The sequence below is a fragment of the Mauremys mutica genome, chromosome 6 (genome assembly GCF_020497125.1).
Source record: "Mauremys mutica isolate MM-2020 ecotype Southern chromosome 6, ASM2049712v1, whole genome shotgun sequence".
NCBI classification, from domain to species: domain Eukaryota; kingdom Metazoa; phylum Chordata; order Testudines; family Geoemydidae; genus Mauremys; species Mauremys mutica.
This window is the reverse complement of record NC_059077.1, coordinates 21,122,544-21,144,979: the sequence shown is the minus strand read 5'-3', so window position 1 is coordinate 21,144,979 and position 22,436 is coordinate 21,122,544. Positions and strand designations below refer to the sequence as shown.

The window sequence follows — 22,436 nt, the reverse complement described above, 5'->3', positions numbered from 1 at the left end:
TGTGAAATCAAGAAGCCAACACTGCCCAATGCCTGAGTAATTGGTCCTTGTGTAAGGATCAGTTCTGGGTTTGTATGAGTAATGGAATGAATGTTGTCAACCAGTGGACGGTACATTTACTATTGCAGTCTTCCTTTACTGTGGTTTCTGGCCCCATAATATAGATACAGTGGTCATGACCTCCCCCCAAACCACCTTTTATGCTTTGGCCTATTTGTGGCTAGAGCAGAGACTCCTTTAACTGTATGGAGAAAGATAACACCCTGTGCACCTGCTCTGCCTGTGCCACCTCCACTCCTTGCTCCCTGTGCAGTCCCACTGCCCACTCTCTGCATCTGGGTGAATTTTAGAGGACGTCAGTCTCCAACAGTATTAACTGAACACCATTCATGAGTACTAAGCTCACGGGGGAAAAAAAAAATCTTTAGGGGATATATGAAAGGAATTGTTGAAAAGATAAACTTTTAAAAACAAACACCATCTATTTGTTTAGGTTTGAGATTTGCAACTTGGTAGTTTCATCCCAAATAAAACAAAGGAGTATTAGAACACTTTAAAGCCAGACTGACTGTACTTCCCAACTTCTTTCTTTCTGTGTGTGAGTGTGTGAGTGTGAGTGTGTGTGTGTGTGTGCACACATAAATAAGTGTTTTGTTTTTATTATATATGTGTGTATGTTTTGTTTTTTGCGCGGTTGGGTGGGCAGGCAGGGAACAGACAGGTGGAAGGGAAATTATCTAATACACTAGTGTGTCCTTGTAACTTTTTAAAGTACTATATAGAAGACTTTCTCGCTTTTGTCTTTGGTATGCCATTCCTCTGGGCTACAAATCCAAGTGACCAACTAATGAGAACTGAGATAGCATACCACAAAACCCCAACAGTCAAAAGAAGGCTAAAATTTTATTGTAGTAAATCAGAAACGTCAATGATAAATTTATAATGTGTTAGAAAAAATATTTCATAACTAATATTGGTAATTTAAATACTAGTATATTCAGACTAATTTGATGTATTTGCTTTTTATTCAGATGACCATGATGTACTGTCTTTCCTAACTTTCCAGTTGACTGAGCCTGGGAAAGAAGCAGTAAGCATCTTTATGCACTAGAACATATAAATTTTACAGATGTGCATATGCTCAGCATGTGGCTGGGAGTCCATTAAAATGTCAGCATTGAAGCACCTTATTTCATGTTTTTCTTTTCTCTTTCAAAATGTTGATGTGGGTATACAATCTACTATCTTGGGAAAATGAAACTAATACAATATAACGTCTGAATAGTAAAATGTGGAAAAATCTTAAACTAGACACTTTGAAAGGGCACTGAATTAAATTGCATAGTTTAAAAAACAAAATATACCTGTTTTGTCATATTTATATTAATAGTGAAAATTTTAAAAAATTACTTTTCACTATTTCTCTTTCCTGGAAAATGCTTGGCCAGTTTCACTTTCTATTTTGCATGGCTCTTGTTTAGTGCTGTAGTATTTGTTCACAATGTCTGTCTGTCTCTCACAGTAGAAAGTTCTGATGTTTCTAAGTGCAAAAAAAATTTTCCACAAATACAGTAGGAAAAATTAAAATGGTAGGAATCACAATAGGGATGTGTAGTGTCTTATAATATCAACTTTACACTCTGAAGTATGTGTTTCCATAAGTGTAGATCTTATAGCAAGTAGCATGAGTGTGGAAGCATGTTTGTTTGCCTCCGAATGTGAACAAATCTTGACAAGAGAGCCCCTGGGAGATGAGATTTGTTGGAAAGAGGACTGAAAATGTTGAGGATTTCTAGTAAATATATAAATACCTTGTTTTAAAAAATTGTTTTAAAGCCTATTCCAGAAGCAGAAATTCCTGAGAAGGATAAAGAGAAATATCAAGAGGAGTTTGAGCATTTTCAGCAAGAACTGGATAAAAAGAAGGAAGAATTTCAGAAGGATCATCCTGACATGCAAGGGCAGCCAGGCAAGTTAAAAAAAACAAATTATTAAGTGTCAGGGGAAACACATTATTAAACCTGAAGATGATGATATCCATGCTCACGATTACATTAGCAGTGCTAGTGTATTTAGAACTGGGGCCCAGTCCCATAAATCCTGAGCTCCCCCAACTCCCTTTATGTCAATTATTTTATCCAGAAGTTCTTTGGACTTCTCTATGCCAAGGGATTGCTGAAATATTAACAGACATGTATGATGTTCCTTTGTAATTGAAGGAGTGAATAGAAGTCTGTGTGCCTGTGGGGTGATGGGTGGACAGGTGGCTTTTTAATGGGCTGGGAAAAAAGTTTGACAGTTTCTTGAAAATTTATTGAGAAAACTAATCTCTTCTGCTGATCTGAAAGTAAGGAGCCAGGCAAATGTTTTCTGTGGATCTTCTTTCTGTCTGTGATGTGTTGGTTGTTAAGGCCCTAATTCAACAGTCTATCCCTGTTCAGTAAAGCCTTTGAGCATATGTTTAACTTCAAGCAGATGTTTGAGTCCCATTAATTTCAACTCTGCAGAAATAACTAGCATTGAAATATTAAAAATACCAGTAATTCTTGTTAACTCAGGGTTAGATTTGAAAGTTATGGCCTAAGTGTATTATATACCATACCTCTAAGAAATAGGACTCCCAAATTATTAACATACTGGTATTTAAAATATAAGTACCCAGCAGTAGGCTCCAAAACCCATATTTAGGATCTTACACCTGTAGCGCCCAGTGACTTAAATGAGAATTGTGAGTGAGCTGGTCTTAAATTCAGGTCATTTATATTTAGATGCCTAAATATGGATTTAGGGACCCAGTTTAGAAAATTTTAGCTATACCAGGTCTCCTGCTAGGATCATCTGTTTTGTCTAGTCATATGACCACCCTGCCCCCCACTTTGCATTCCTCCACTGACTCCCCCTTGCCAACTGTATCAAGCTCAAGCTTCTTGTCTTCACTTTATAACCCTCTCCCATTTTAGCTCCACCTTGCCTTTCAAATCAGATTTTTTTTTTATTGCACAGTTGACTTCAGCTTTTACTTGGCTACTGAATGCTGGTTTTGATCGACTGCTTTTCTCCCATTCCCACATTGCCTGAGAAGAACTCCTGTCAAAATTTGGAAAGAGACCTCTTTATCTCAAAATTCTCTTTAAAATGTACTTTTACGATTATTCCTTCAAATTGCTCCTGATTGACAATGGTTAGGCTGGTGACTACCGAGACCACTATGACTACTAATTTACGCGAACTTGTCTGTCCATATTATTACCTTGTCTTTCTTGCACATTGTCTGAATCGCAGCTTGAGCTTTCTGAAGCAGGGACTGCCTTTGGTTTGGGGTTTGGTTTGTGTGTTTTGTTTTTTTTTATTGCGACTAATACAGAAGAGGCTCTAATCCTAGGCTGGGGTTTTGAGGTGCTGCAGGTATTAATATAAATACAAAAATGAGTGTACTCATAACCTCTGGGTGTTTTTTGAGTCTGAGGTGAACTAAAACTCTATGGCATATGATTATGCATGCACATATTTGACTGTCTGAAAATGCGGAATTATAATAAGTCACTTTTTTGTTTTGTTTTAGCGGATGATTTCTATGAAACTGTAAGTGATCGTGAATTGAGACAAATCTTTGAAGGGCAGAATCGAATTCATCTTGAAATCAAGCAGCTTAATAGGCAGTTGGACATGATTCTTGATGAGCAGAGGAGGTACGTCTCTGCAGTAACAGAAGAGATTACCAAAAGAGGAGCTGGTATTCCAGGCCAACAAGGACAGGTGAACTCAAAATGTGTATCATTGTTAATATGTTGACATGAATTCAAACATAATCAGTTTACTACTTTTTTACATGCATAGCTCTATACTCTGGCATTGACCATTTTGGGGGGTTTGTTTTTTCAGGTCTCCCAACAAGAGCTTGACACTATTGTGAAAACTCAAGAGGAGGTCCTCAGACAAGTGAATGAAATGAAGTAAGCGTGTGTCCTTAGTATCTTGTTGAAGACCTGATTCATATTTCTCTTGCATTGGTTTTACAAAGGTCTAACTCCATTTTGTACTTCATTGTAATTCTTCCTGATTTAAACCAGTTTAGGTCAGGTCAAACTCAAATCTGAAAAATTTGTACATGAGTGTAGAGGTACATTCATGTACAGACAGTAGTTAAGTGAGCCTCTTTAAATTTCTCTTACATAGGTACATGAAGGATTAAGATTTCAGACGTTACTCTGACAATATGAGGTTAAAGGGACATCATCAGCTGGCAGGCTAGTCAATTTTTAAGAGGTTTCAGGTTACTGCACTTGCCTCTGAGTCCACGTGTCAATTTTTCTGTTTTTACAATCTCATTTTCCTGGGTTTTTTGCTCTTAAAAGAGTAAACTTCTTCCCTGTTTCATTGTGGAAAAGGAGCCGCACAAACTGGGAAACTGACTGTGGAGGGGAAACAGTGAAAGTGACTTTTGAGGAGTGTTATAGAAAATATTTTCATAGCATTTGTGCTTCCCAGGCAAATTACCTTGGCCATAGCAAGATCCTTTGTGGACTTATGGAATCATCTCATTTCTTTGATTATACAAAGCTCTTCTTCCCTGCATATAAAATGCACACAGTAAACAAACTGAAAGACATTCTCTTTTCTCTAATCTTTCTGTCACCACCTAAAATGACTGTGTTTGTACCATAATAGCTTAAAATCCAAACTAATTTTGTTTATTGAAAAGTAGACAACTTTTTAATTTGGCTGATATTTCTCAGTCTTATAGCCTCTTGAATTTGGCTCTGGACATAGTAAAAATAGATTTTTTTTTGTTTGTTTGTTCATGTTATTAATATTGTATCACTTTTGGTTACTGCTCTCCCCATGACATAACACTATCTATATGGGGGATTAGTTTGGTATAACTACATCGCTCATGGATGTGGATTTTTCACGAGCAACGTAGAGGTGTATAGTGTCGACCAGATCTTGGGGGGACACATGCTCCATCACGGCTAATCGCCATTGATGGTCTTATCCTTCCTGAGCTTATCTAATCCTTTTTTTGAACTCAGGTTTGTACTTCATCATGAGAAGATGATATTTTAGCAATGTAACTATCTCAAAAGACTGTAACATTAGTGCAGTGACTTTCAACCTGTGGTCCACGGACCCGTAGGGGTATGCAGACTGTTTAAGATTTCCAAAGGGGTCCACACCTGTATTTGAAATTTGTTAGGGGCCCACAAATGAAAAAAGATTGAAAACCACTGCATTAGTGAATTCTGGCTTCTGAAAAAAGTGTTTTCTGCCAGGCATAGGTGTTTTTCATGCCAGGAGCAAACACATGAAATTAAATATTTCCAGTATCTGTGTTAGTGTCAAACACCTGGTCCGAGGACTTCCCCCCGCCCCCCCCCCCCCCCCCAGCCCTCTCCCCGCTGCAGCAGTCCTCGGACCAGGGCCACGGGAGAGGCGCCTCAAACTCCCCCTATTCTCCCCCCCACACACACACCTCTCGCCTCTCCAGGCCCCTGTGGCTACATGGCTCTCCTCATCAGGTGCGCAGTCCTTGATAGGCTCCTGTGTGGCCGCACAGGCGTGCGCATTAGAGGGAACACAGACTGAGCACTCTCAGCTGGGGCTGGATTTTCAAAATAGTCCAGTGCCTCTTGTGAATCAGAGCTTCTGGGTGTTGAGCACTTCTGGGAAAATTTATCTTATCTCTTGAAAACCTGGCTCCAGTTCTATGCACTGGGACCTTCTGAAAATTCTGACCTAATCTACAAAGAAATCCTATACAAGAAAACTAAACTGTGTACTGTGTTTATAATGCAAAAAGTTAAGAAAATATCAACCGTAATTACCTCTAATCATAGTGTTCTCGTACAATATCTGATGCCAAGCTGCACATTAAATACAGAAATGTTAACTGTAACTTCAGATTTCCTGAGTTCTTCATGTGTCATGTCATTGTAAGAAACATGTTAATACAATCTCCTGGATTTTTGGCGGGAGAAACATTTAACAATCTCGCAGTCAGAAAATCATTTGCCTTTCAGTAACCGCACTTCAAAATAGATACATTGTGCATCTTAGCATGTATGTGTTTGTATTCATTTAACTTGTTCAGATATTTATCATTTTAGAAATGAATGTGGCAAGTCATTGTAAAAAATGGATCTATCAATTAATACACCAAAGTGTCTTTTGTGTAGCACAATTAATGACATTAGAGGTAGAGCAGGGCAAAAATATTTTGGCAAATAGTTTATTTTCTGAAAAATACGGTTTTGGTCAACTCAAAACTATTTGCCTTGAGTTTGACTAATAGTTTCGACCGAACCCAAAAAATCAAAACACAAAAATTTCAAAACAAAATATCAAAAGCAAAGGAGGACAAGATCCAGAAAATGGCGGAGGAGGACAACCACCTTCTTTATAACCTTTATCCCAGTCAGTAAGGTACTCACCTGGGGTGTGGGAGGCCGAGGTTCTATTTCTTCCCCTCTGCCTGATGTGGCAAAGGGATTTAAAACTTGGTCTCCCTCACCGGGGTGGGGGCAGTCATCCTAGCCATTGGGCTATGGGATATTCTGATATGGATCTTTCTCAGTCTGTTCTTTTGAAGATATTCTTCTTTTTTTAAAAAAAAAACGCTCATTGGGGTAGGGACTTGAACTTAGGGCACTCACCTAGGATGTAGGAGACTTAACTCCTGCGCTATAGTCATTCTGTCTTTCTCTGGTCCAGTGACTGTTCAGTGTAGGGCTTTGAAGTGGAGCCCGGAGCTGGAGCGCGGGGCAGTGGAGCTGCAGGATTTTGCCTGGAGCTGGAGCAGAGCCGGAGCACAGCTCCAAAGCCCTGGTTCAGTGTCATGAATGACAGTGAATTGCTACTGTGAATTACAGTTGTCTCTGTGCCAGGAAAAGAGAGTGAGAATTACTCTGTAGCCTGTTAGGGCACTTACCTAGGATGTGAGGGACCCAAGTTCAAATCCCTACTCCAATGACTATTTATAAAGAGTGGAACAGTTCAACAGGCGAGATTGAGAGACACCCAAATAATACATGTTTAAAAATATCTGCTCACAGTTGTATATTGACACACAGCTACTCTTATTTGAACCTTTTGTAAACATAAATTATCACTTTGTTCTTTGGTAGTGGCTTGTAGCTTAAGTATTAATAAAACTATTTAATATTGGGAATTTTCTGAAAGGCATGTTTGTACATTGTATTCAAAATTTTTCACAGTTGTATAATTTAATTCTTTAACTTTGTATTCACAAAAGTTAAAACATTAATTATCTTTTGTAAAAATTTTGCAGACAACTTTATGCTATAAATTATAAACAATTGTATTTTGCCAGTATTAATAGTTCAAGGGAAACATCTTGTAATTCATCTAAGTAGGTCAGGTTTTTTGTAGAACGAAGATTAGAGTACTTCCATTTTCACTCTTGTTCTTCCAGGAAAGCTTTTATTTTAATATTCTTGACCAATCCTTATGCCAAGCAAGTAAATTAGATTTTCTTGTTAACATTGGTAGTCTGCCCTTTCAGTGACTACTTATTAGGTATGCATTTGCGTAACATCTTAATATTTTCTGCTTAGATTAAAGAAATGTCTTATGTTATAGATAAGGAAATAACAAAAATGAACAGCCTACTGCTGCTTTATTGGTCATCCCTAGAGGAAAAGGACTTATTGTCAAAGTAATTTTCATGTCAAGATTTGCAGATTTCTTAATCATCTGATTACAGAAGAATCCTTGCCAGTGTAGACAATAGAAACAAACAGCATGTTGTCTTTGAAGGAACAACATAATTTAAATTTGACATGGCCCACATTTATTTAGAGAACTTAATATTTTCTTTTAATAACAAAAATGGATCATAGTTAATTTACTTTTTTTAATCTTACCCCATCATGTATTCTTAGTGCTAGAAGTCAGTGGTTGATTCAGAGACTTAGAACACCTGCTCCCATAAAGTCATTCCATATATAATGGACAGAAATTATTACAAAAATCAATGTACTGTATTTGTACAGATTTCATTATAACAGGCGTTTATTAGCTGGAGGTCACTATAGCTGTTGAATATAGCTTGCATGGCTTAGATTACAAGCAAAATTATTTGTCAAATATATGCAGTCTGTTCCAGAAAAAAGATTTGTAAAAGTAATTCAAACAAAGGCCTGCTTTCACAAATTGACTTCTGATATAGTGATGATAAAAAGAAAACTGGGGGTGGGGGGCGCAGAGGAAACATTGGATGAAAAGTTCACTAATCTTACTTAGCATGTATACAGTTTGTCACATTCAAAGTTTTATTTAGGCTTGGAAGGATTAGATTTTTTTGTAGGTAAATGTCTGTAAATGACAATTTTATACATACACACCCCACATCCTCCTCCCCCCTACACACACAAACTAGTGAAAAAATATTTCCATCAATGATGATCGAAATTTCCATATAGGCTAAGTGAGAACTGCTGCTTGAGAACTTATTACAGTTTGATTTAAGCATATTTGTATATTTTGACATGTGGTGATTTGTGTTTTAATAGCTATAAAGCTTCAGCTGTTGGAATCTCAATATCTGCTGTCATTAAATAATTGTCAACCCTTTTGCCTGATCATAATTTCCCTCAACTGTGAAAATTTAAATAGATTAAAAATAAAAATGCTTAAAAATAAGCACTGATATTATCTCTCAATTATTTAAAAAAAAAAATCGAATTCTGCCAAGCCTAGTTATTTTTCTGATTGTTGAAGAGGAAAAATAAAGAAAGATTGAGAGTTGTTTGTAGGGCCACTTTGGCTAGTGTTGTTAGCAGTGGCTGGCAGAAGGAAAATGGCTTCAAAGGGTAAATCCCTTTTTCTCATAGTACATTTTGAATTGTGTTCAGAATGGGAACTTATTTTTGGCAAATACCAAAAGTCATGCAGTAACTTATGACTGACAATATTTTGCTTATTGTGAAGTAAATCTCCTGGAATTATCCATTCTAAATTTGAAATTTAACCAGGAAGAGCAGACTGTAACTATTCTTAAAACTCACTTTTTCTTTAATAGCTTTTAAACAGAGTAATGTGGAGAGGGATACTTCTTATGTTAAGTTGTTATTTTATCTTTTTGTGAGAGACCTGAAATGAAAAGGGGATTCCTGGGTTTTGTCATTTAAGACGACTGGTGGAGAAGAAAAGTAGAATTCTCGAAAAGCTGTACCAAGGAGAAATATACCTAATAATGAATGAAAGTCTACCATGTTGTATTGGTTGATTTTTTTTTTCCCCTGAGCCTCATAAAGGAAACTAAGGATAGTAACCAAATTCAAGAAACAGATGAAAATCTAATTGTCAGCTCATGAAAAGAAGAATATTTCCATATTAGTAACTGAAAGAAACAAATAGATTTTTAGGCTAGTCATATCTAAATATCATACCAGTATGGTTAGTAATTAAATAACTTGAGTGCTTCTTATTAACTCAGTACTGGTTATGTCTGGGGTAAAACTGAGATGAGTGTTAGCCCAGGATATAGAGTACTGATCAAGTTAAGAATCTTCCCCACCAAATGATCTAAATACACTTTACTGCAATCACAATGAAGGGAGAAACCTCTAGTGAGCTGTGGTTTAACAATACATATACTACTACAATCAAAACCATTCACAGAATCTGCAGTGATAAACAGTATATTTGTGGTGTAGTGCTTGTAGATATGTATGGTGCATTGTCCTGTTACCTTTTGGATACTTATACTTTTTACATTTTCCCCTTACAGAATTCCAAAAATAAAAAGACTGATCTTGAAATTATAGTTTTAACGATGTGACTGGTAATTAATGCAAAAGTTAGGGGATGTTTAAAGTTTTAATTTGTATTATAACTATTAATTATAATTACTTAAATTAACCATTACATTTATAGATGATCAAACACTAGCAGCAAAACTTGATCTTTGCTTTCACCTCTAGCTCTTACAGGAAACATAATCCTATTTTGAATTTTAAAGAATGTATAAAAATGGTTTAACAGTCTTTCTAGTGTGTGGAATTATACGCATTGATAACTGCAGTACAACAATGGTAAACATCCAAGCCAGATTACTTGAGTTTTTTTAGATAGAAGTTGAGTCACAGACCATTGGATGAAGAGTTAAGGCTTTACATTCAGATAGTTGTCAAGCTGTCTTGTCTGAACAAAATGTAAAGTTTAAAGTAAATTAAATCCAAGATATAAATTTTGATTATTCTGTTAATAATGAAGGGATTAACATTCACATGATAAATGTTTTAGCTGTAGACTTTAATCCTCTTTGCAACTGAAAAGAAGCATCACAATAGGGAAAAATTATATGAACATATTGATAGAGGAGCATGTATGTTTTCTTCATTGATTAGTTTATATTAGTTATGGAGTTTCAACTTTTTGTGGATTTAATTTGATTTGTTGTAACAAAATGAATTCATGTGAACACAGTATTAAGTATTACAGTAGTGTATATGGGGAAATGAGTTTCTCATGTAAAAGGTAATCATGGAACATGAATGGCCCTAAATCTTTTCTTATCCCTAAAGCCTCTTCTTTATTTCTTACATGACTGCATTATTTTTATTTATTTATTTTTGGGGGAACAGCTTTTAGTTTCCTTAAAAGATAGCATTATACCATGTTTATCCTAAAGCCTTGGTCAGATCCACAGATTCAAAACATTTCTTTGAGACTTCATCAAAAAATAAGCCAAAGCAGATGCTTAGCAAAAGAATATTCACCATAGAGCTGATTTTGCTTTTACTATAGCTTTGGGACATGTTGCACTCTACAAAATTAAGATTCTTCTGCTCAATGCAAGTTTAAAAATAGGTATTTTGAAAAACAAAGTGCTTCACAGATATTCATGGAAGCTTTTAAAAAAAAAAGTGTCCTACCTTTTGTTTGTAAGATGTTAAATTGAAACTAATCTTAATAGGTTATAAATATAGCATGTATGCAAGGGAGAATTTTTCAGGAACTGCCCTATGCTGAAACAAGTCGTCTTTTTGTTTTCAGAAATTCCATGGGTGACACTCTGAGGTTGGTCAGTGGAGTTCAGCACCCTGGCTCTGCCGGAGGACTCTATGAAACAACTCAGCACTTCAATGACATCAAAGAGCATCTCCATATAGTAAAGAGGGACATCGAGCATTTAGTACAACGAAATATGGTAATTTGTGCACTACTAGTGTAAAGAATGGCTGCGGAAATTCAGCATATGGCTGTTAGTGAAATGTTGGGAAAAGCCAGCATGTAATTTACTGAACAATTAATCTTTCATTAAGCTGCTCTACTGAAACTGGTTTGCCTTAACTGCAGTGTTTTGATAAGATAGGCATAAAAAGCATGATATTTTTAACTGCCTTAACTTGAAATCACATTTATAATGTGCATGAAAATCTTGTATTAATGTAAATGGCCAGTTAAATGCACAACTGCCCATTTGAGCGTGCACAGTTCTCAATGTTTGCTGCTGTGATAAATGCACACTCAAACACAAACATTGTTCAGAATCTGATCAAAAATAAATGTTGTGTGACCACTTAGAAGATAATTCCTCAGACTACACTAGAATTTTTATTTTTTTCAAATTGCATGAAGAGGACCTACAGCAATTGTCATAGCTAATACTTAATAATTAGAAAACCCTTTTTTATTATAAAGGTACCTGTATGTGCATGGGGGGCACATACACTATTTTTATCATATTTGCAAAGCAAGGGCTGCCATCGTTTAAAAACCCCAGCTGTAAGAAGCTATGTGGGAATTGCCCTCAAATACTGCATGTTAGTTGCTTTAATATTGTTGTTTGAATATTTACGTATACAGTAGCCTGGAACTTGTTACCTGTGGAATCACTCAGTCTTGGTGGGGTGCGTGTGTGTTGGGTTTTTTGTTTTGTTTTGAATGATGCAATGTTTTCTTTGTGAGCTGGGAACATTGATTCAGATGACTTCCTATTTGTCCATCTAATGTATTTAGCAGAGCTCCATCCATAATGGGCCTGTTCTGTCTTTGGCAACAGGCCTGAGATGCATTCAGAGTATGAATACATCTCAAATATTTTTTGGCCATGCCATATTTCACTTCTGTATTTACAAAGCAAAAACGCTTGGAATTTCTGGAAAACTGAAAGAAAAGGTGGCACCTTTTGTCCCACAACCTGATGTGTTCCCCTAACAGTGGCACATTATTTTTCTTTTCACCAGTTTCTAAGACCATAAGTAACTGGCTTCAGCATGTGCTTCAGTAATAACATCATCTGCAGACTTCCCAGCTACCTCTGTTGCTGCAAGGAAAGTCCAAGCATGCTGATGTGCTTTGACATGGAGAGTGTCTATTTTGCATAGAGCTCAGGCATTTGGAACTTCCCAACTACGATCCAGATTAGATAATTCAAGGCCCCTTCACCACTGTTGCGCTCAAATGGCTTACAAGGCCTGCAAGAAATTATTTTTTAATTATTATGTCTGGGGTGTTTAACTAAACATGTATCCTTGTACTCCCAGCCTCCAAGTAACTTCAATCTGTTCAGCTCTCGTACACAAAAATAAAAATTAAAACAAAGTTACATCTTGAGTCTCCTACCCACACACTCCTTCACTTCCCCTGTTCTTTCTGTAAACACGTATGTGCAACTTTCTTCTGAAAATGTTGTTTTTTAAAATAGCAGTCTTAAAAATTCAATTGGCATCTTTCTGCATTATCTTAACAAATTTTTGCTTTCTAGCCATCAAATGAGAAACCAAAGTGTCCAGAATTACCACCATTTCCATCATGCCTATCTACAACTCACTTCTTCATTTTTGTAGCAGTTCAAACAGTGTTATTCATCGGTTATATCATGTATAGGTAAGTTACTCTTTAAAAGATTGATAAATATCTTTATTTAGGAGTTCTAATTTTAAGTACAGTTAAAGTGACATGATCATATTAATCATTGTTTTCAAAACAAACTTGTATTATTGTTAGATTTTTAAAATATTTTATTATTATATATTTGCACACACTATCGATTTGTCCAGGCTGACAGATTAAAATAGCATAGTCAGCTTTCCTCTTTGATGTATATATCCCTTAGCACAGTGCTACATTGTTAAACTCAAACATGGCAGAGGAATCTTTTTAACTATTTCAGTTAAACTTTCTCAAAATACGCTAATTAAAACTTTTTTTATGTATTGGGCTTGGTTTTCTAAAATGTTTGGTTTGGTTTGTTTTTGGCAGGGGAAGTTGGGTTTTTATTTTTTGTTTTATTTTTTGTAAAACCTAAATTTTGGGTTGAATATTCTGTTAACCAATCTGATTAATGTCCCTGATAGTGCCATGCTTGCAATGTAATTGAAGCTTTATTGGAAAAAAAAATATTGCTTATATGAGTAGCCTTCTCACATAATGAAATGTACTAAGTTCTTTGTGCATTATCTCCTGCTTTTTTTCTTTTTTCCTTTTTAGGAGTCAGCAAGAAGCAGCAGCTAAAAAGTTCTTTTGATGATCTGTTCCTTTTGTGTGTATATGCCTGCAGTATGTATGCACAGAATATTACATAAGTCTGTAAATGAGGGAAATTCTAGTGTTTAAAATGCTTCAATATTGTAAATTATTGAATTTTTGCTAAACAAAATAAGTTCTTGTTTAAAACGTTAATACTGTGGTTAAAAACGGCCCTTAGAGCAATGGAGCAAGTACAAAGGAAAACTGTGGATCTTCTTTACTTTTTTTTTTTAACGTTTCTGGTAGATACTGGGATTTGACCATGGTATTCCTATTGTTTTATCAATATGTTTCCAAGGTAGAGAATTGGGGCATAGAGGGCCAGTCGCTGTTGCTGAGTATTTCATGTCCAATGATTTGTGCAGAAAAATATATTTAAGCATCCTGACATGCGAGATTTCTTTTAAATAAAAAAATTGCATTCCTCTAATTTTGGGAAAAAAGCATTGTTATAAATATTTTATTTGTCATTTGGATTTCAGTTTGGCAATGATTTAGTGGCTTGTAGATCTAAATTTCACAAGAGTTTGTAGAAATAACTTGGTAATTTGTGAACCCTGAAAGCCAAAGGCCTTTAATAACAGTCTGACTAGTAGCTGCTGGAGTGTAGAACAAAGGCTCTCTCTATGCAGAACAAGCAAACAAAGGCTTGTCTCTTATGAGACAATGGGAGAAAACAATACATTCTAATAGAGTAGAGGTCCTTTAAGCAGTTGTGTGGGGATTGTTAGGGTTATAGTAGTTTCATGACTGACTGTAATTCTGTAAAATAGTTAATGGAACCTCTCTGACAAAGAGATAATATTGCTGATATTTCTTAAACTCCAATTGAGATGAGGGCATATTTAGATTGACAAATGCTTTTATTTTTATAAGCTGTTTCATGAATCTAATAGAAATATCACAGTGGAGACTCCGGTTAATATTTTACATAGTAAGTGTTTGAAAACTAGAAGTTTTGTGTACACGTTTCCCACTTCCTCACAAGCCGTTGCCTCAGACGTGTTTTGCTGTTAGTCCAGCAACTCTTACTGAACCAGTATTGTGTAAGTTAACTAAGTGTTCAGTCTGATGGATTTGAAGATTGTTTAACATTGCTTATCATGTGAACATTTGCTTCAGGGACAAAATGGAACAGATGCTCAAATTAGTAATAAGAAAAGGATTCACTCTACTTTGTTTACATATCCATAGTAATCTGTTCTTGAGTAGCTCTCCTACAGAGTTAAAGTATTTCTAAGTTTCTGCAAGGCACATGATGAAAACTGAACATTGGGACTGTTCTTTTTTTAATTACAGAATGTGTTTGTCTCAATACCTGCAGAAATTGTCTAGAATTTAATGTATGTAACTTTGACTCCTTTGGAAGAGGCAACGCATGCTGTCAAGTTCAGTGTCATGAAAAACTATTGGTTAGTATTGTGCCTGAGAATTTGGAGAAATAATAAATCTATGCAATATATTTTTGTTATTTTAAAAATTAAACTATCATATAAACATAGATGTCTATGCTATACCAATAAAGTGTGATTAGATCCATTCCACACCTATTTGTATAGCTAAAGTATGTGATACACTAAGTAAATTTATCAAACTATACCATTTATAAATTATGGGAAGGCTTTGTTTACTGTAGTGATAGGAGAAACTACTGCCCCACACTCATCTACATAGATAAAGACAAGTTAGTGGCAGAACCCTTACTATAGCCTAGAGTAACACAAGGCAGCAATTAATCTGCTCTCTTCTCTCACACCAGTAAGTATTTACGGATGCCTTGGACTAAACTAAATTAATGAAGAAAATGCCATTGTTTTATCAGAATGTTGTATTGTAGTTCATTATCTTTACAACAATGCACAGTATTATTTCTTTCACCTCTGGTGCTGGAACATGGTCAAACAAACAAAACTCCCACTTTCATGATAGATAAATAGTTTGTATGTTCTCCTGAAAGAATAGATCTCATACGGTCCTACATTTGGTAAAATGATGTACAGTTCTTAAAGATATCTTCCAATTAATACAATCTTGTTTCTCCATTTTGTGAATTTCTCAACTATGACTTATTCAATTTGAAAATTAAAATGTTGAAGCAACCAGTGGTATTGTATCTTGTGTTGGGAAGAGGAAAACACTGAGGGAAACTTTTGCAGTTTCTGAATTAGCTCACTATCTAAAATTATATCTACACTATCATGTTAAATTAAAATGCATTTATGCTGCGGATGGACCCGATCCCACAGGAAACAGTAGCAGTTTGCCATCGACTTCTGTAGAAACAGAAGGCCCAAAATGTGCACCTTTCAAAAGGTGATCGCATCTAATTCTAGCAATGAAACAACAATTCATGGGTTATCCTTGCTACTTGCTGGAGGGATGGAAAGTATAAAACATCTTGGTAATTACTTGACTTTACTCTCATTCCTACCATGACTTTAAACTGTGGCTTTTTCGTCAGACTATCTTGTTTGCTAAAATACTGTTTCATTAGTGCCACTAAGTGTTGCAATGTTATGTACAAACACACTTGCTTTTTTCAAACAGGAATTGAATCTTACAGAGATGAAAAAACTTGGAATCTAATTTTAACAGTTGGAGGAGCAAATTAGCGTGGTCTGAGTCTTAAAATTGAGTGTAGCATGATAAATGGCACATGGAAATGGAAAGAGAATCTCAACCCAAGACATCTGAGCCCTTTAAGCAAAATGCAAAATCATGGTTATTTAAATTGACTGTTTCCTATTTGAGAGACTTTGACTTGTATTGATGTATAATTACTGTAACACTGAAAAGGTTGTCCATCTGTTGTTTTGGAAGTGAAGAACATAACCTTATTTGAATAAAGATACATATTTTAGTAAATGTTTTCCCTCTGAATTTGGTACAGTAACTCCTCACTTAACGTTGTAGTTAAGTTCCTGGAAAATGCTACTTTAAGCAAAACTATGTTAAGTGAATCCAATTTCCCCATAAGAATTAATGTAAATTGTGGGGGAGGGGTTAGGTTCTAGGGAAATTTTTTTCGCCAGGCAAAAGACATTTTATATACATATATACACACACACACACACACAGAGAGTATATATTTTAAACAAACAATTTAATATTGTACACAGCTATGATGATTGTGTAGGTTGGTGGAGTCAGAGGTGGGATATTTCCCAGGGAATGCCTTGCTGCTAAATGATGAACTAGCACTCCGCTGAGCTCTGTTAACACATTGTTAATGTATCCTCACACTCTACAAGGCAGCAGGAATGGAGGAAGAAGACACAATAGAGGCATGGCAGTGGCTGCAAACATTCCCTGCAGAAACTGAACCCAGGCAGATGAACCCACACTGTCTGCTGGAGCGCACCACTCCCTCTGCTTTCCAAAGTGCTGGGGATGGGAGGGTGTGTGTGTGTTTGGGGGGGGAGGGGGAGCATCTCTACACATACCTTTGGAGCGATCGATCCAGCGGGGTTGATTATCACGTCTAGTGAAGACGTGATAAATCGACTGCTGAGCGCTCTCCTGTCATCTCCAGTACTCCACCGGAGCAAGAAGCGTAGGTGGAGTCGATGGGGGAGCGGCAGCAGTCAACCTACCGCAGTGAAGACACCATGGTAGGTAGATCTAAGTACATCAACTTCAGCTACGCTATTTTCATAGCTTAAGTTGTGTAACTTAGACCAACTTAGCTCGCCCCCCACTCAGTGTAGACCAGGCCTCCGTGTGAGAGAAAGAGAGACATGCATTGCCCCTCTAAGTAGGCCAACCCCAGTCTTAAGTACACTGCCTTCTTAAGTAGATCAACAAGTTGAGACAGCAGCTGCTGCCAGCAAGCTCCCTCTGTCCTGAGCTCTGTCCTGTCCCATCCGTGGAGATGGGGTACAGGAGTGGGGGGAGAGGGACACCCTGACATCAGCACCCCTCTTCCCCCACTCCCATCCCCTGCACAGCAAGCAGGAGGCTCCCAGGAGCAGCTCCACGGCAGAGGGCAGGAGCAGCACATGGGAGTGGGGTGCGGGACACCTGAACGGCCAGGCAATTGATAGCCTGTTGGGTGGCTGTGGCACAGGAACTTATGGGGGCTGCCGGCCCACCCTGGTTCCAACCCCACCCCAAGCTAGATCCAATGGGCCGCTCTTCCTGCAAGCGGTGGACAAAGCAGGCAGCTGCCAAACAACGTTATAAGGGAGCATTGCGGAGCTTTAAACAAGCATGTTCTCTAATTGATCAGCGACGTAACAATGGGATGAGGTTAAGTGAGGAGTTACTATATAGCAGTCAATGAAGTCACTTCAAAAAAAATGTTCATTCTATTCCTCATGGTGTCACATTCCATAACTTTGGAAAATTTCCTGGGCAGGCGAACTGTAAAAATTCTCTAACTGCTGTTGCTGCTTGGCAGAGATTGGATGCTTTCTGGGATTAGGGGCTCAGTGTTTTTAATTTACAGTGAAATGCTGATCATGAGTGTATCGAGCCCTTAGTGCCCATTGGCCTGGGGACTGAGATTCCACCGATTTGTCTCTTGGTTTAATAATACAAAATGCTTACAATGAGGATTAACTACACTAATTCTAGTATCAATTCATTCTGTGGAAAGGAACGAATATCCTTTTTATCATGTTCTGTTAGCTATAGCTACAAATCTTAGCGTTTGACTAATCTCAATCTACTTCAGATCTGCCATTGATTACAGTAGTAGGGTTACACAGAAACTTAGGATTGAATATGGCCTTTCTGTATCAGCTAAACATTCAGTTCCTGATTTCTGCTTTCACTTAAACCAGTGTAACTCCACTGCCATGACAGTATAAGTGAGATAGGAGTTACTTGTCTGTCTCATTTAAGATATGCAGTAAGAAGAACGATGAAGGGTGGTGTTAGGGTGCAGAATGGTATTACTGCCTGTTAGGTAGAATAAATAAGATTAACGACTATGTTTAATTCACACACAGTTGTGCATCTAAGTTGACAATTTTGGCCCGATAAGTGTTTTCATTGAGCTTCATAACAAACCTTTCAAAGAGAAGCTGGAATAGTTCACACCTCTCTGCTGTTTCATTCTGTCAAAGACAAAGACCTCTTCTACACTAGAAAGTTGTACTACTTCCTCTTTACATGTATAGTTAGATGGCTATGGATAAAATGGTACAAACCTCCCTAGTGTGGATGTAGTTATTGGTCTAAATGTGCTTTATACCAATATAGCTATTCCTGTATGGGAAGGGGGATAGCTACCAGTAGGAGGCTTTATATATATATATATATAATACTGGTATAGCAGTGTCCAATCTTGTACTGGGACTGGTATGACTATTGGTTTTAAAAAAAATCCAACCCCTAACAGATATATTAGTACCACTTCGAGTATAGACTGCTCCAAAGTTTACATTGGTTTGCAACAGAGCTGTCAAGTGATTAAAAAAATGTTAATAATAGAATATCATTTATTTAAATATTTTGGATGTTTTCTACATTTTCAAATGTATTTCGGTTATAACAGAGAATAAAAAGTGAACAGAGCTCACTTTATATTTTTTATTACAAATATTTGCACTGTCATAAAGGAAATAGTATTCATCTAATACAAGTACTGTAGTGCAATCTCCTTATCATGAAAGTTGAACTTACAAATGTAGAATTATGTACAAAAAATGCATTCAAAAATAAAACACTATAAAACTTTAGCGCTTACAAGTCCAATCAGTCCTATTTCTTGTCTCTGCCAATCGTTCAGACAAACAAATTTGGTTACATTGGCAGGAGATAATGCTGCCCGCTTCTTGTTCAGTGTCACCTGAAAGTGAGAACAGGTGTTCTCATGGCACTGTTGTAGACAGAGTCACAAGATATTTCTGTGCCAGATGCACTAAAGATTCATATGTTCCTTCATGCTTCAACCACCATTCCAGAGCACATGCTTCTATGCTGATGACAGGTTCTACTCGATAACGATCCAAAGCAGTGCGGACCGACACATGTTCATTTTCATCATCTGAGTCAGATGCCACCTGCAGAAGGTTGATTTTCTTTTTTGGTGGTTTGTGTTCTGTAGTTTCCACATTGGAGTATTGCTCTTTTAAGACTTCTGAAAGCATGCTCCACACATCATCCCTCTCAGAGTTTGGAAGGCAAAAATGTTACAGAGCTAATACTACTTAATCTTCCAGTGCATCAAAGCTTTTAAGGATGGATGAGGAAACTATATATACCACAACTACATATACCAAACCACAAGATTGTAAACCACTTTAGATAGTAGGTGATCAGGTTGTTTCCTCATTTGAAAGAATCTTATTACCACTTCCTGAAAATGCTTCCCTTTGACAATTAGCATAATTCTTCTTATCCAGAGCTTTCTTAAACCACGCCTATGGCTTGCTGTCTCTCTGCTAGATGTTTGGTAAGGTAAGACACCACCTGGGTCTTAAAGGACTTGAGACAATTGTCGTCCAACATGTTGATGATTGTTAGCTTGCTTTGTGTAAACATGAAACAAAGACTGGTAATTTTGCACTCTGTTCAACTCCACAGCCAAGGACCTTGAAGAGGAAAGGCAGTATCCTGTTACCTCTCTCTAGGATGTGACTGGAATGATAAGAAACAGTGATTCTTTTCATCTATTCTAACTCCTGCTGGCCTTAACAACTGGCCAGTCATAGTTGGTAATATTGAAGACTATTGAAAGATCTAGCAGTGTTAGCAAGGGCAGCTGTCCTGATTGGCTAGTGTCCATAACTTCAGGATGCCAATTCTCCATGCTCTTTCCCAAATAGTAGGGAGTGGTTGCATCCCACATTTGATGCCCTGACAGCCTAGAAGAGAGTATGTTGCTTTTACTACAGTAGAGCATATTCAAGTGCTGGTGTTGAAAAACATCTAGGACTTTGAACAAGCTATAGCATAAGGAGTTTTGCGTTACAGCTATAGAAGAAGCCAAGAGATCCTCCTCCAGTGCTCTCGTGACCACATTGCAGAGCCAGCAGAGGACAAAATTGGGAAGGCCAAAGGAGAGCAAGGTTTCTGAGAAGGGTGAATGCTAACTTATGTCAAGTAGGTCCCAAAATATTTCTCTTCCCTTACCTTGAAAATATTAATTCCTTTAAAGTCTGAGAGTGAAGATTACAGAGGTTTAAAATGTTGCAATAGAATTGATGTTCTGTGTGCAGTGGATGTAAGAACTTAAGGGGTGACATGATTACAGTCTGTAAGTATCTCTGTGGGGAACAAATTTGATAACAGGCTCTTGAATGTAGCAGAGAGAAGTATAACCTGATCCGATGGCTGGAAGTTGAGAGAGAGAAACTGGAAATAAGGTAACTTTTTAATGGTGAGAGTAATTGACCATGAGTACAATTTACTAATGGTCATGGTGGATTCTTCATCACTGACTATTTTGAAATCAAGATTGGATGTTTATTCTTAAAGCTATGGTGTAGGAATTATTTGGGGGAAACTTCTTTGGCAGGTGTTATACAGAAGGTCAGACTAATCATCACAATGGTCCCTTATGGCCTTGGACACTCTGAATCTGTTTGTTTTCTTGCTGCACCACTTAGTTTTTTGTTCCTGTTTCACACTCATCTCCACTCATTAAATGGAGTATCTGTGTCTGGATGTAGTGCTATGTTAGCTTGCTGTGGGTGAAGCCTACATCTGGATCAAATACACCTCCCATTTTAACACACAAGTAAGTCTTTAAGATTATAAGAGAAGGTTTCAGAAGTTTCACTCCTTGGTATTATACTGTACTTTGTTTTAGAATATATTTTCTGTTTACTCTGAGTTCTGTTTCCACTTGTAAGAGTGATGAGGAATCTAACTCTTCTAAAATTCAAGTGTAATTAAGTATTTAACTCTTCACCTGTTCCTCACCTCTTGGCAACAGAGAGCTACAGGGGGATTTCTTCACATCTGATGTATATTAGCTATGGTGTTTTCCAGTTCTGGTTAAGTATGAAGGTTTCTTTAAGACAAGATAAGCTGTTTGTTCGTGCCTGAATTTAGGTCTGTCAAGTGCTTAGACTAAAATTAGGGAGTAGGGATTGTGGCACACTAGTATGGGAAGACAAGGGGGTAAAGTAAACTTCCATGTTTATGTTCCTTAAGTTTCCTTATCCTGCCAACTGCTTTGTATATACTGCCAGAATTAAAGTTAAGAATATGTCCCTTGAATCATTTTCACTATATGTTTGCTCCACTTCTGTGGAACCTAAACTTGGGCAAGCAGCATTAACTTCTCACTGACTTAACCCATGAAAAGGCCTGGTGATCACCCTTTATTGTTAGAATCGCTTGAGCATAAGGGCTCTTAAGTTTTTGAGTTATGAGCATTAATTACCCCTAAACATTTTTATGGTCCGTCCAGTCCTGCAAAGGTCATGCCTCTCCAGACCCCAGGGCTTATGGAGGGGTCCTCAGGAAGTCACCCTTCTATCAGTCTTCCTCATTTCTTGTGCTGAGACCCCTTTATGGGCCTGGAACGGGGGTGAGGATATTGCTCTGTGCGCCAACCCCTGCTTCCCTCTCTTTGGTCTCATCTGACTATGGTGATTAAATTGCCAAAATGCCCTCTCTCAACCTCGGTTTGCATAGCTGTCCTTTGCCTCTGCTTTACTGCTTGCTCTATGCAGGGCTTTGTTAGCAGAAATCGCTGACAAGGTGATGTGTGAGGGATATGGGTGTTAGAGGTACCTAGGAAGCAGAGTTTGGAGGGAGCTAGAATAGGGCTTTGTTGAATCAAAGACCTCTGCTGGTTTGGTGTTTCCTCCCTGTATCAGATACCAATGAATCGGGATAACTTTCTAACAGGCTTCAGAAGTGGCTTGTTGCCTTTATGCGTGGAAACTAAGGGAAGATGGTACTTCACAGTATTTAGCAAAAAGGCAGTTGGGGAGCAACGCTGTAGGCCACCGTGGTGGATGTTGAAGAAGGAGACTAGA

General features: G+C 37.4%; 1 protein-coding gene across 1 annotated transcript in view; it reads left to right on the top strand.

The window, feature by feature from the left end:
* The window catches only part of LMAN1 (lectin, mannose binding 1), a 33,915-nt gene extending 17,553 nt beyond the window's left edge, over positions 1-16,362 (top strand). Inside the window, exons 7-13 of the mRNA XM_045021298.1 lie at positions 1,032-1,090; positions 1,837-1,969; positions 3,563-3,756; positions 3,883-3,953; positions 11,020-11,173; positions 12,734-12,855; positions 13,459-16,362. Of these exons, the coding sequence (XP_044877233.1) occupies positions 1,032-1,090; positions 1,837-1,969; positions 3,563-3,756; positions 3,883-3,953; positions 11,020-11,173; positions 12,734-12,855; positions 13,459-13,495 (770 nt within the window). The 3' untranslated portion in view covers positions 13,496-16,362. The remainder of the gene's footprint in view (positions 1-1,031; positions 1,091-1,836; positions 1,970-3,562; positions 3,757-3,882; positions 3,954-11,019; positions 11,174-12,733; positions 12,856-13,458) is intronic.
* The last annotated feature ends 6,074 nt before the right edge of the window (positions 16,363-22,436 follow it).